The sequence below is a fragment of the Talpa europaea genome (assembly GCF_964194135.1).
Source record: "Talpa europaea genome assembly, chromosome: 15".
Taxonomy (NCBI): domain Eukaryota; kingdom Metazoa; phylum Chordata; class Mammalia; order Eulipotyphla; family Talpidae; genus Talpa; species Talpa europaea.
The window spans coordinates 86,483,668-86,496,242 of NC_140083.1; the positions used below are offsets into that span (position 1 = coordinate 86,483,668).

At 61.2% G+C, this 12,575-nt stretch overlaps 1 protein-coding gene across 1 annotated transcript in view; it reads left to right on the forward strand.

Annotated features, from left to right (window-relative positions):
* LRRK2 (leucine rich repeat kinase 2) overlaps positions 1–10,033 on the forward strand; it is a gene marked incomplete at both ends in the record, with an annotated part of 44,695 nt that extends 34,662 nt beyond the window's left edge. Inside the window, 11 exons of the mRNA XM_084256198.1 lie at positions 515–675; positions 1,754–1,924; positions 2,792–2,892; positions 3,475–3,669; positions 4,107–4,300; positions 5,176–5,245; positions 5,422–5,606; positions 6,427–6,579; positions 7,012–7,224; positions 9,299–9,366; positions 9,912–10,033. Coding sequence (XP_084112324.1) covers positions 515–675; positions 1,754–1,924; positions 2,792–2,892; positions 3,475–3,669; positions 4,107–4,300; positions 5,176–5,245; positions 5,422–5,606; positions 6,427–6,579; positions 7,012–7,224; positions 9,299–9,366; positions 9,912–10,033 — 1,633 coding nt within the window. The remainder of the gene's footprint in view (positions 1–514; positions 676–1,753; positions 1,925–2,791; positions 2,893–3,474; positions 3,670–4,106; positions 4,301–5,175; positions 5,246–5,421; positions 5,607–6,426; positions 6,580–7,011; positions 7,225–9,298; positions 9,367–9,911) is intronic.
* Between the last annotated feature and the right edge of the window lie 2,542 nt (positions 10,034–12,575).

Here is a 12,575-nt window from a genome sequence, read left to right on the forward strand (position 1 = left end):
GTCAACTTGACTTAGCGTCAGACCTGACTGACCGTAAATCCTGCTGCACGCGGTTCGGCAGTGGCGGTTGGAAAGGCTTCTGTCGTGATTATTACTGAAGAAGTGGACCGTTTGCCCCGCGTGTGGAAGCGGCTGTCGCGTCATTGTCGAGAGAGAAGTGAAGCTGTGTTCCAGGCGGGGCCGTGCTTTGCTCTGGTTTTGAGAAAGTCAAAACTGTTTAAAAGAGGGAGTTTCAGCGAAACCCCATCAGTTCTATCAGCACATCCACGGTTAAGTGCCCGCCTGCCCGCGGGGGCCTTCACAGGCCAGTTGGGGGCCTCTAGGACCCAGCGGGGGCCGCGCCTCGAAGCCCCCACCAGCCGGCATCAGGCCACCTGCCCCCGCCACCCCCTGGGCTGAGGTCCTGCCCGTCTGTGGGCCCTGCCCCCAGTCAGATGGGCCCGTGTCGCTGCCCCCACGGGGCAACTCGGGGCGGATGAGTGTCCAGCGCGCCCGACGGTGTCTCTGGCCGCAGGTACCTGCACTCGGCCATGATCATCTACCGGGACCTGAAGCCGCACAACGTGCTGCTCTTCACGCTGCACCCCAGCGCGGCCGTCATCGCCAAGATCGCCGACTACGGCATCGCCCAGTACTGCTGCCGCATGGGCATCAAGACCTCGGAGGGCACCCCAGGTGGGCCGCGCCTGGGCCCCTTCCCTGGGGTGCTCCTGCCAACTCCCCGGCACGGCCCTGCCCGGGACGCTCCTCTTCACACAGAGCCTTTATTTATTTTCTTACATCACTGCTGCCTCGTGCGGTGTTTGCTTCCTCCCTCGGGCGTGGTCCTGTGTTCTCTGCCACCCCAGCCCCCGTTACCCTCCACCATCCCTCGTGCCCGCCCTCCCCTGGCCTGCCCACCCCCCCATGCTGTGTGCCTCAGGCCCGTGGCCTCTAGTTTGCCTTTCTCCTCGTCCGGGAAACATCAGAGCAGAAAGATGGGGTCTGCGTGGGGAGGGTCTGTTCCCACGGCGGGCTGTGGTGTCCCTGCCATCCCGAGACCATCCCCTCGCCCGCCCGCCTGCTCCTCCACCCCCACATGAGTCCCTGAGTCCACCCCAGGCTCTGGACACACACACACACGCCCTTGGAACAAGGGCAAAGCCCGCCACTCCCACTGCCGAGAAAGCAAACCGCTGCCCGGGGCACGCGTGTGCTGCTGTCCTGCCCCGCACCCCTGCGGCGGCTCGTCGCCTAAGGTGGTTTCCCAGGTGTTCCGGGTACGCCGGTTCAACCCTGCTGCTGTTGTGGTCAGCTTCCTCTTGATTGTTGCTATGTTTACTGTTATTGCTTATCTTGGACCTTCTCTCACATCTTGAAGACTGAGAGCGGCCTCCCTCTGTTAGCCAATGAAAAGCTTTGCTCCCCTCTGGGGGGGTTCCGGGTTTTCGGGCGGCCCTGGGCTCGGGCTGGCTTGGCTGTGGGCCTGTTCTCACCTCTTCACGAGGGCAAGGGGTAGTCGGAGCCCTGGGGTAGGGGCCACGGCGCTTCTGGAAGCCCCTGCCCCCACCCGCGTAGATCAGGGAATGAGAAATAGGGCGTCGAGATTCCTCCTGTTGGTTCCCCCTCCCTCTAATCCCCCCTTGAGCTTTCACAGACTCACCCTCGTCCTCAGGGCCACAGGGGTCGGGTATCTGGCTGCGGAGGCGGCTCCATCCCAGGAGGGCCGGTGGGGACCGCCCGTCGCCATAGCTCCGGCCTCTCCTCGCCCCAGGGTTCCGCGCGCCGGAGGTGGCCAAGGGCAACGTGGTCTACAACCAGCGGGCGGACGTGTACTCCCTGGGGCTGCTGCTCTACGACGTCCTGACGGCCGGACGCAGGATCGCAGAGGGGCTGAAGTTTCCAAACGAGTTTGATGAGTTGGCCGTACAAGGAAAGCTGCCGGGTACGTCCGGTTTATCTGACAAGATGTTTGAATGGTGGCGGCGGCTTCGCGTGCACGTGTGTAGCGGTAGTTTCATCTTCGTTTCACGGCTGGTAATTTTTTTATTTAGCACATGAATATTCCTATTTGACGTGTTAAGAAAAGTAGCACATTTAGGCTTTTGAGAACCCTGGGTCAGTGCCGATGTACGTGGCATCACAGCGAGGACCCTGAAGGAGCCCACAGCAGGTCTGTGTCCTGACGTCCGTTTCCTGCAGTGAAACAGCCTGCGGGCGGGCCGGAGCTCGGGCTGCTCATCACAGCCTCAGCAGCAGGCGTGAGCGAGCATTTGACGGGAGCACATCTGTCCGAGGGGCACGTTTGCGCCTTCACGAAATCCAAGGACTTGGGCCTCTTTGCCTCGACTGCCCCTGCAGTTTCCTGCGTGTCTGCTCTCCCCGAGTGCCTCTCGTGTGCCTGGCGCAGGGCACGTACCTGACCGTGTCCCGGGCAGCTTCCCGCTCCCAGCCAAAGGGGACGCGTGGTTACTCGGGTGACCTGCATGCCCAGGCGGGCCTCCCTTCCCCGGCGGGGTGGGGCAGCCGGTCAGCGGCGCCTGCGCTTCCATGTTAAGGCAGAGAGAGCCCCTGTCCACGGAAGCCTGAGACGCCAGAGGCGTTTCCACGAGCTGGAGGTGCAGGTGTTGAGGGCGTGTGTCCGGCTCCGTCTCAGCCGTCTCAGTCCCACAGACCCGCAAGTGCCCCGGGGCCCGTGGAGATCAGGCGACAATCAGGCTGCGGGTCCGCGGGGCGCCGGACAGCGTGACCTTTGGCCTGTCTGAACAGAGAGGCCTGTTCTGCTTTTCTGACCGCCCCTCATGTGTTCTAGACCCAGTCAGAGAGTACGGCTGCGCCCCGTGGCCACTGGTCGAGCAGTTGATCAAGAAGTGCCTGAAGGAGAACCCTCAGGACAGGCCCACCTCTGCCCAGGTACCCAGCGGTCACCGCTCACCCCTCTGCAGAGAGGCCGGGGGCTCGGGGCCTCGGGGGCCCACGGGCACAGACTCCCCACACCCTCCCTGGGGCCCTGCATCTCCAGGATGTGGCTGCCAGGCCTCCCGGCCCCGCATGTGGGCTGCGTCCAGCACAGCGGCCGGACCCGCTGCCCGTGCCGTCCGCTCTCCGGGTGCCCAGGCCCTCCCCGCCGGTCTCAGGACGCCTGTGGGTGTTGTCCACCCCCACCTGGCGGAGGAGCCCGTTTCTGGCCAGGAGCCCCACCCCGGAGTGTGGGGTTTGGAGTGGGGCTGCGGGGTTTCCGCTCAGGGGGCGCATTTGAGGTTTTCTTTCCCTTCCAAGCCACCTGCAGACGAAAGGAGGTGTCTCAGCTCACGGGCCTGCGTTTCCCCTTGCCGCCTCTTTGGGGCCCACTTGAGGGGACGCCCCCCTCATGTCCTGGCCGGCAGCGGGGTGGGGTCAGCAGCTATGGGGGGGGGGTGCGGGGGGAGGTCAGCATCCGCGGGGTGGGGTCGGCACCCCAGGCTGCTCACGCGCCTCCTTCCCCGCCACCCCCAGGTCTTCGACAGCCTGACGGCGGCCGAGCTGGTCTGCCTCGCGAGACACGTCCCGCTGCCCGGAGACCCGCAGGCCGAGTGCGCGGCTGCCTGGAGCCTTGGCGGTGGGCGCGTGGGCGTCTGGCTGGGCTGCGGGCGGGCCAGCAGCGGGCATCTGGCCAGTCTGGACCTGCACACGGAGGCGCTCACCTCCCAGGTCCTCCCTGACCCCACAAGGCCTGGCGGCGTGGTGGGGGGGGGCACCAGTTGGCGTGGGGGCCAGGGAGGGCCTCCTGACAGCAGGGTGCGTGTGCCCCACCATGGGCGTCTCGCGTCAGGACCCCGGGCTCTGAGCTTGGGGAGTACCTCTGAGAAAGGTCAAGCAGCCTGGGGGGGAGATGGGGGGCACTTGGCAAACGTGGAGTACCTAGAGGAGAGGGGGTGCAGCTCCTTGAGGGCCTTGGCGCTGGGGCGGCTTTGTGACGGGCATGTGTACCCCGAGACCGCTCCAGTGATGGGACAGACACAGGGGCTGCCAGGCCTGACTTGGGCTGTCAGACGCACCCGGAGGGGACGGTCGTCAGCAGGGCAGGGCGGAGGGGCCGGCGGGTGGGAGGACCTCCCGGCAGAGGCCTCACGTGCATGTCTGTCCAGGAGGTGGCAGACAGCCAGGTCCTCTGCCTGGCCCTGGTGCCCCTGCCGGCTGACCAGGACGTCTGGGTTGTGTGCGGGACCCAGTCCGGGGCGCTCCTGGCTGTCAACGCCCAGGACGGGGAGAGGAGGCACGCCCTGGGGCGCATGACGGATGCCGTGACCTGCATGTGCTGCAAGGCCTTCTGCGGGCAGAGGTGCGGCCGGACGGGGCAGTCCTTGGGGGCCTTGGGGAGACTGCGGGATGGGGGGGCGGCAGGGGGCGGCAAGGGGCCACTGTGCAGGCTATGGGGGCGGGGCGGGGCCCCTGCCCACCCTCACACACCCGCTCAGCCGTGGCTTCCTACCTGTTTCCACCTGTCCTGGTGGTGGAGGCCCGGAGATCACTGTCCCTTGCCGGGGTGGCCGTGAGTGGCCATTCGTGCCCGCAGCCCCCAGCCCTGCCCTGGGGACCTCCCATCGCGCCTCCCCACACCTGGTTACAGCCCGTCTAAAGGCGCCAGTGGACTAACCCAAATGGGAGACACCCGGTGGCTGAACGAGTAACTGGTCACCTCGGTGGGCACACGCCGGGAGCCCTGGCCAGTGGCAGGTGTCCGCGCTGTCACCCCCAGGCGGCCCGGTGGAGGCTGTCCCTGCGCGCTGCTCTGATTAGGTTCAGGCCTAGAAAGCACGTAGGAAGCCCAGGTGTTTGGCAGCTGAAGCCCACGCTCCGCTGGCGATGGCGGGTGGTGTGCTTGGCTTGTTGTCAGGGAGGAACTTCACTAGAGCCAGGGCTTGGGCAAGAGAGGCCGCTGGGGACGGGGCAGGGAGGAAGGGTCTGTCCGTCCAGAGGGCAGGGCCTTGAGGTGCTGGGGCGCAGGGGCCTGAGCCCTCTGAGCAACCCACTCTCCCCCAGAGGCTGGAGCAGGGATGTCTCTGGAGGGCCACGTGGGAAAGGGTGGCCGGCCCAGGCACAGACAGGCCTGGACTGTGACACTGTCCAGGGGAGGGGGCGGGTTTCCCTCGAGGGGGCGGGGGGTGCAGCCTGTCTCTTGATTTTGCGACCCTCCGATCTCTTTCCTTCCCGCAGACAAAGCAGTTTTCTTTTGGTGGGAACGGCCGATGGCACCTTAGCGGTTTTTGAAGACCGAGCCGTCAAGGTAAAGGAGCACGCCGGTCGGTCGCGTCCTGCGGCCCTTGGTTTTCTGGGCGCCCGTCCCCAACCTGGTGTCCGGGGCCTCTGGGGCCAGAGCTGCTGCTCGCCCTTGTCCCCACCCCACGCGCCGTGAGCGCCCACGGCCCGGCGCCCCTCAGGGCTGGTCTTCTCTCTGTCCAGAGCCCAGGAGCCGCCCCTCTGCAGACAGTGACTCTGGGGGACGCCAGCACCCCCCTGCTGTGCTTGAGCGAATCCGCGAACTCAGCTGAAAGGAACCTGGTGTGGGGAGGCTGCGGGACCAGGGTCTTCTCCCTTGGCCAGGACCTCTCCGTGCAGACGCTCATCGAGACCCGCACCAGGCAGCTGTGAGCCCCCCTCCCGCTCCCCCGCCAGCCAGCTGTGAGCCCCGCTCCCGTGGGGTCTCGTGTCTGCCATCCCTGGGCGTCTCTGAGGATGCCTAGTGCGTGCTTGTGAGAGAGTAAATGTGCACTTAGAAAGCCCTGCAGCGCAGAAGCGATCGGTGGTCGCCATCCTGCCCATGTCCGGGGGAGCACGGGCACCCGCGGCAGGCTGGCGTCCGCAGCAGCGGCCAGTGTGGGGCTTGGGCCAACCGGCCCCTCAGCCATCCATGGCTCACATGGGGCAACTGCTGTTCACCTGCCTTTTCCAGTTAGCTTTTCATTAAACGTTTCTCAGCGTCGTTCACTCGGGTGAAGTGACTGTTTACAGTTGCATGAACGCAGTTTTTTCCTCATAACTTGGCTGGCCTGTGTTGATGCAAAGATCCCCGTGGCTTTAGTATCTGACGCCACTGCCTCCAGAGTGAGTCTCAACACCTTGTGTTCTAAACCACTCGAGGCGTGAGGGGCCTGGTTCTAATTTTCCAAGCGTTCTTGACATTAAGGACTTTACTGCGACTGCGTGAACTTGCAGATGTTATATCTCAGAGACACGCAGATGCCTGGGATACCTGGACAGCGTAAAGTTCTGTCAAGAACCAGATGAAACAAGTTCAGTCTAAAACCAGAAGTACACACTGGTTTTCTCTCACCCCCGAGGGGAGCCCGAAAGACCCAGGGCAGCCAGTGGCTCATGCACTGCTGGTCAGCAGGCTGGGGTGCGGCCTTGTGCGGCCGGGAGCCTGGGGCTGAGCAGGAGGCGACCAAGGACTCCCCCACCCTCCAGGTTCTCCTACGGGGCGTTCGGCGAGGCCAACGTCACAGCTGTGGTGGGGGACATGGTGCTCTACGTGGCCAAGCAGAGCAGCCCCTTCGTGGAGGTCTGGGACCAGAAGACCCGGAAGCTATGCCAGCTCGTGGACTGTGCCCACTGGTTAAGGTGCCGCCTCCGGTCTTCAAGCGTTTATGGGAAGCACATCTAGAATGGGGTGTGTGCGCCTCAGTGTGCAGCACAATTATTCTCAATCAGAACGTTGTTCACATGTACATGTGATCAATTTCCCCGTAATTCACGAATAATTTCCCTTTGTAACTGGCGCTGGTGGAATGCTTGCAAAGCCGACTTCGTCTTCTTTAAATCGGGCAAATTCCTTTACTGGATGGCAGGCTTTTTCTGAAAATTGTGTTTACCCAATTTATTTCAGAGTTTCTGAAAGTTCAGAGGCTGCTGCCTTTGATGATGTGTTCAGGCAGGAAACGTGGCCTCAGGGCCCGTGGCAGTGACGCCCTGTGTAGGATGGCGAGCCCCCCCAAACGCCCCCACCCAGCCCCTGCCTGGCGTGGGGGTCACCAGGCCGCCTTCTACTTGCAGGGAGGAGGCGGCACCAGGAAGCAAGGACTGCAGGCCCTCAGCCACCTACGTGGGGAGGGTGAAGGCGCTGTGTCTGCAGAAGAACACAGCCCTGTGGGTGGGCACCGGCGGAGGCTGCATCCTACTGCTGGACCTGTCCACGCATCGGCTCATCCGGCTCATCCGCGGTTTCTACGACTCCGTGCGGGTCATGGTGACCGCACAGCTGGGCAAGTCCCCAGGCTTCTTGCCTGGTCCCTCTCTCTTTTTAAAGATTACATGTTTACTTGTTTTTGTCTTCTTGCACAGTCGTTCATTTTTGTACAGTGACTGGTTTCTCCCCCAGGTGCGGCCCCCACGGTTTTTCCACCACCACAGCCCCCCAACTGTCACCCTGTCCCTTGAGCTCATCCCTCCTGTCTTCTGACCCCTCTCCTTCCCCTCCCCTACCATGTGCCTCAGACCTATGGTCAGCTGCCCTGGTTTGTCTTTGCCTTGACCTTTTGTTCCGTTTCTCTATATCGCACATATGGTTAAAACCATTGGTATTTATCTTTTTCCTTCTGGCTATTTCACTGAGCATCATTCCTTCCAGCTCCATCCATGTTGCTGCAAATGGCAAGAGCTTATCCTTTTTGATGGCTGCGTAGTATTCCATTTTGTGTCTATAGACCACATCATTTTGATCCAGTCGCCTCTTTTTTGGGCATTTGGGTTGTTTCCGTATCTCAGCTGCTATAAATAGTGCTGCCATGAACACAGGAGGGCAGGTGTCCTTTTGGATTAATGTGTTTGTGTCCTTTGGGCAGATGCCTAGGAGTGGAGTCGCTGGGTCATAGGGTAGCTCCATTTGCAGTAGTTTGGGGACCCTCCACACGGCTTTCCACAGTGGTTGGGCCAGTCTGCACTCCCTGTTCTCTGGAGACTCCAAGTCTGCTCTTCTAAAAATTTGTTCTCACTGTCCCATGTCCCTGGGGCTGTCTTGGCGGCTCTTGGCCTGAGCTCAGACTGGGAGCGGGTAGAGGAGTGGGTGCTCCCGTCCCCCAGGAATCAGCGGTGGAGTAGCTCTGAGCATTGGGGGGTCTTGCTTTCTCTTTCTCCTTAACACTTAAGGCACAAATGGGAACTCTATCACGTTGAGGTATTTTTGCTTTCAACAAAGAAATTACATGTTGATTCTGATCCTAGTCTAGCATCTGTCCTTATGAAAGAATCCTGTTAAATAAACTCATGGTCCTGTGGCAGCACAGCCAGCACCACAGTCCACAGATGTGGCAGTTCAGGATGTTTAACTCAGGCTGTAATGTCGTCTTTTGTCTGGTTCCTGCTTTTCGGCTGTAGTGTGAAGAAACCCTAACAGCACACAAGTATGCTTTCTGCACACGTAATTCCCATTTCCTTGTCTTTTTTGGACCAGTGGTTTGGCTTAGAGAACAGCAGTGGTCTCGACACAGAGTCGATCGATCGCACAGTAGCAGTGCAGGGCTACGTCCTGTAGTTAAAGCGTCTGTGCATTTAGAAATAAGGCGTAAATGTTTAGAGCCTGAAGAAAGTGCTGAGTCGTTTCTCCAGGCTGTGCTGCGCTCCCCACGCTGCGGCGCGGTGTGCCCTGCGGGTCCCTGGACACGGCGCGCACTCCACTGTGAGGGTGCTCCACCGTCCTCCCAGCGTCCTCCCACAGAGAGCACCCCTCAGCGCACGCCCGCCTCCCCGCTGCCTGCCCGGGCCCGATTACCCTCGAGGGCTGCTCGGCCGCCCTCTGGCCTCGCCAGCCGCAGACCGGGGAAGCTCTGGTGTCCGGCCACAGGCCCCCGCGTGAGGCCACGGCCCCGTCAGCTCCCCGTGGGTGGCACGGAGCTCGGCTGTGGGTTTCTGCCGTCCCCGCTCCTGGAGTCGCGCGGCTGGGTCCGCACGTGCCTGTCCTCTCGCAGCGGCTCCCGGCCCTGGGGGGATCGCGGGGGTCGGGGGGCTCTCTGTCTGTGCCAGCTTCCACAAACACGGCTCGTGAGTTCTGACTATGGCAGGGGGTGCTGGAAGGACGTGGACCCGTTTTGCAGAAAGGTTTTCTCAGATTTCACGCAACTAATAAAACCATAGAAGGAGACAAGAAGTTTTTAACTTAAAATGCTGGTCTTTTTGGAGGGGCTTTTTTTTTTTTACCATACACGAGATGTCTCCTGAAAGGAAGGACTTAAGTCCCCAGGATTTTATCTCTTGAAATGTGAACAACTATTTTTTTTTGTTTTAACAATTTACATTGTTTTAACAGAAAATTCCTGTTTTTTTTCATTTTTTGGGGTAAAGGAAGCTTTAAAAACGTCGTGCTGGTTTTGGGGTACACCCGGAAGAGTTCTGAGGGTTCGCAGCAGGAGAAAGGTAATGTTGACAGGACAGGCCCCTGACAGGCAGGTGTCCTGGCCACCCCGGCCCTGACGTGGGCCTCATGTCTGAAGCCTTTCTGGTTCCGGCTTCTTCACAGCACAGATAATTCAGACACTCTAGAGTTAGGTTTCAGTAATTTCAGTGTTAACGTGTTTATTTTTTTCAGAGTAGCAACATCAGCCACCATTAATAGGGGAATAAGTGCGAATTAGCCCAAATTAAAATAAATGTCCATATTTTCCTGTAAGTGACCAATACCCAGATGGTCTGATTCTGAACAGTGTCTGGGAAAACTCAGAGAATGAAATGTCTGGTTATTAAAAGGTCCACACGCCTTTTGAAGTGTTAGTATTTATTTTTCTGTAATGAGTTGTAAATGTTTCCAAATATAACCTGTTAAAAACAGCAGTAACTTAGTGCATTATTCCCTGTTTGTGCCTGCATTTGTCTAAGGCAACTGCATATAAAACAACGAAATTGAAATAAAATAAAGGTGCTTTGTCACATCTTGGAAATCAATGTCACTTTTTATTTTTCAGAGCTTCAGTCTTGCGTGTCTGTCTGGGACATCAACCTCCCTCATGAAGTGCAGAACTTAGAAAAGCACATTGAAGTGAGGAACGAACTCGCTGAAAAAATGAGAGGGATCTCTGTGGACTGAGGGCTGCCGAGTCCGGCCTGCGGAGGAGAGTCTCTTCTTTTGTAAAATTTCTTTAAAAAATGTTTACATATGAAGGGTTTCCACTCTTTGAAAAGATCGTGTGTTTATGAAGGAGTGTTAATATATTTTATTTTAAACATAAATGTCTCCAAACAGCTGCCAGCGGGAGTATATTTTAAGAGAGCTATTTATATGCAGTATTTTAGTTCCCCGTAGGTCGGATTCTTCTGCAGGTTCAGCAGTAGGATCTGAAAAGGGCTTACCTTGCAGGCCCGTCTCTGCTGCACTGTGGGCGCTTCTTGGCGCTGGCGGCGCCTTGGGGCCCGAGGCCAGCAGGGGGCGTGGGGCACAGCGTGCAGAGTGACCCTCAGAGGCAGGGGCTTCGGAGACCTGCCGGCTGTGGAGACCCTCGGTTTGGGGGCTCTTAGGTGTGTGTCGGGGTCTCCAGGTGTGGAGGCTTCAGTTTGCTGTTCGTGGTCCCGGCCTGCCTTGCACTGCAGCACCTGCTCCCCAAAGGCGGCCCCTCGGCCCTGGTGTTCAGGCAGAGACCCTCTCCCCAGACCCTGTCGGCCCCCACTGCCACCCCTCCCTGGCATGGGGATGCACCTGCGTGGGGCTCCTGGCCAGGGGGCGTCAGGCCAGGACCCTGGTGCGCGCTGACCTGTGCGGAGCCCCACCCCCTGCTGTGGGGCCCCCTGCCGTGGCCCCCCCATCCCCGCCCCTGGGCCTGCTGGGCGCATCCTCTGGAGCTGGAGAGGAGGCGGCTGCGGGTTCCTCCAACGTCCCCACTTTTCTACAAAAGACAATCATGGAGAAATCTGTAAATGAACATTGTATTTAAATGGAAAAATAAACATGTTGGAGCGTGTTTATGCATCGTGACATCGTGATGTGTCCTCGCGCTGGCCTGAGTGTCCTGGGGGAGGGGTCGGTGTCGTGGGTGACCATGGGGGGCGCTGGGGACAGGCAAGCGGGAGCTGGTTTCTGGGGTGCTGTGGGTTCTGGCGGGCCTGGCCCTGGACACTCGGGGCGCTGGGGGACGCTCCTCCGCCTCTGTTGGTTCCTGGGCCGCAGAATAAAGACAGACCCTGGAACTGCGGACTCAGCAGGCCACTTCATTTAGGATCAGACCCTGAAGTTAGCTGCAGCTTTAGAGCTTCCTGGGGAGGCCGAGGGGTTGGGGGTGTCGACAGGTGAAGAGCTGGGCCTTGTGGGGACCGGCAGACGCTGGGCCCGGGCTCAGGTGCGCTCCCCGCCGGCGCTTAGGTGCCCCCCATCCCGCTGCACCCCACTAAGGCGCCCCCGGCTTCCTGTGCTGACCCCACGTCGAGTATCAGCAGCGTTCACAGGCCGCCAGCTCGGACAGCCGTGCTCACTGTGCCTGGAGGGGACTCGGCTCTCGACGGCCCCTAGGCCCCCGGCCACCCCTTGGCCCCCGACCGCCCCCCGGCTCCCTGCTGCCCCCCACGCCCTCCCCACGCTGGTCAAGAGGGACCAGCCTGTCCCGAGCACACAGCCCCGGCGCGTCCGGGCGTCCTGGTGCGCCAGCCCCGGGGCTGTGCGCGTGGAGGCCACTGTCCCTCCCGCCCTGCTCACGGTGCTGACCCCGCACCCCGGGCCGGTCCTTGCCCTGAAGCCCCATCTGCTCTCCGGGACTGTGCCGCGGGCGCTGAAACCCCGGAGCGGACAGGCCCTGCGGCGGCTGGTGTGGCAGATGCCACCGTCCCGCTGATTTCTGGGTTCGCAGAAATGTCGGGGTGTCTGCCAAGCACGAACTGGGGTTCGGGCTTGGTCGCCTCGGCCTGTGGCCTTGAGTGGGCGGCGCGGGCAACCGGGGTGTGGTGGGGAGATGCCAGGGCCAGGACCCTAAGGCGGCGGGGGGCGCGGGGGCAGCCGCCCAGTGGGGTCTGTGGGCGTTGGCGCATTTCTCCCGCTCCCTGCCCTGCCCGGGTCCAGACGGACACAGGCAAAGTCTGACTGTGACCCCAGGACATCACTCGGGGCCGCCCAGCCTCCCGCCCCCCGGGGAGTGTGGGTGCTGCCCCCCTGGCGCCGGCCATGTGCGGCCCCCCCTCCAGGAATGACCCAGACGGCCCTGCCTGTTGAATCGGCCCCGGGTGTTTGGGGTGCTCTTCCCAAAGCTCCCCATTCCTGGGCTCTTCTGCTTTCCCCTGCTAGTGCGGGGCAGAGCCAGCCTCACAGCCAGCAGCGGCCTGATTCTGTGGGTGCCTCCCCATCCCCCCATTCACCTGCCACCCAATCCCCTAGGCCCACCCCAACACCTGACCTACCCCCGTTCCCTCCCCGCCCCCGCCCCAGACCTCTGCCCTGCCCTGTCCCCCACCCTGCACCCCTACGCCCAGATCCCCGCCCTGACACCCCGCCCCAGACCCCCTCCTCCCCACAGCCGCGTGTCCCCCAGGAGACACCCCCCCCCCCCCGTGCCCCTTCTTTGTTTCAGGACGGGGCGCCCTGCCCGGGGTGGCCGCGGGTGTGTCCCTCCATGTTTGCGCTTCTCGAGCCCGAGGACGTCCGGACTGAC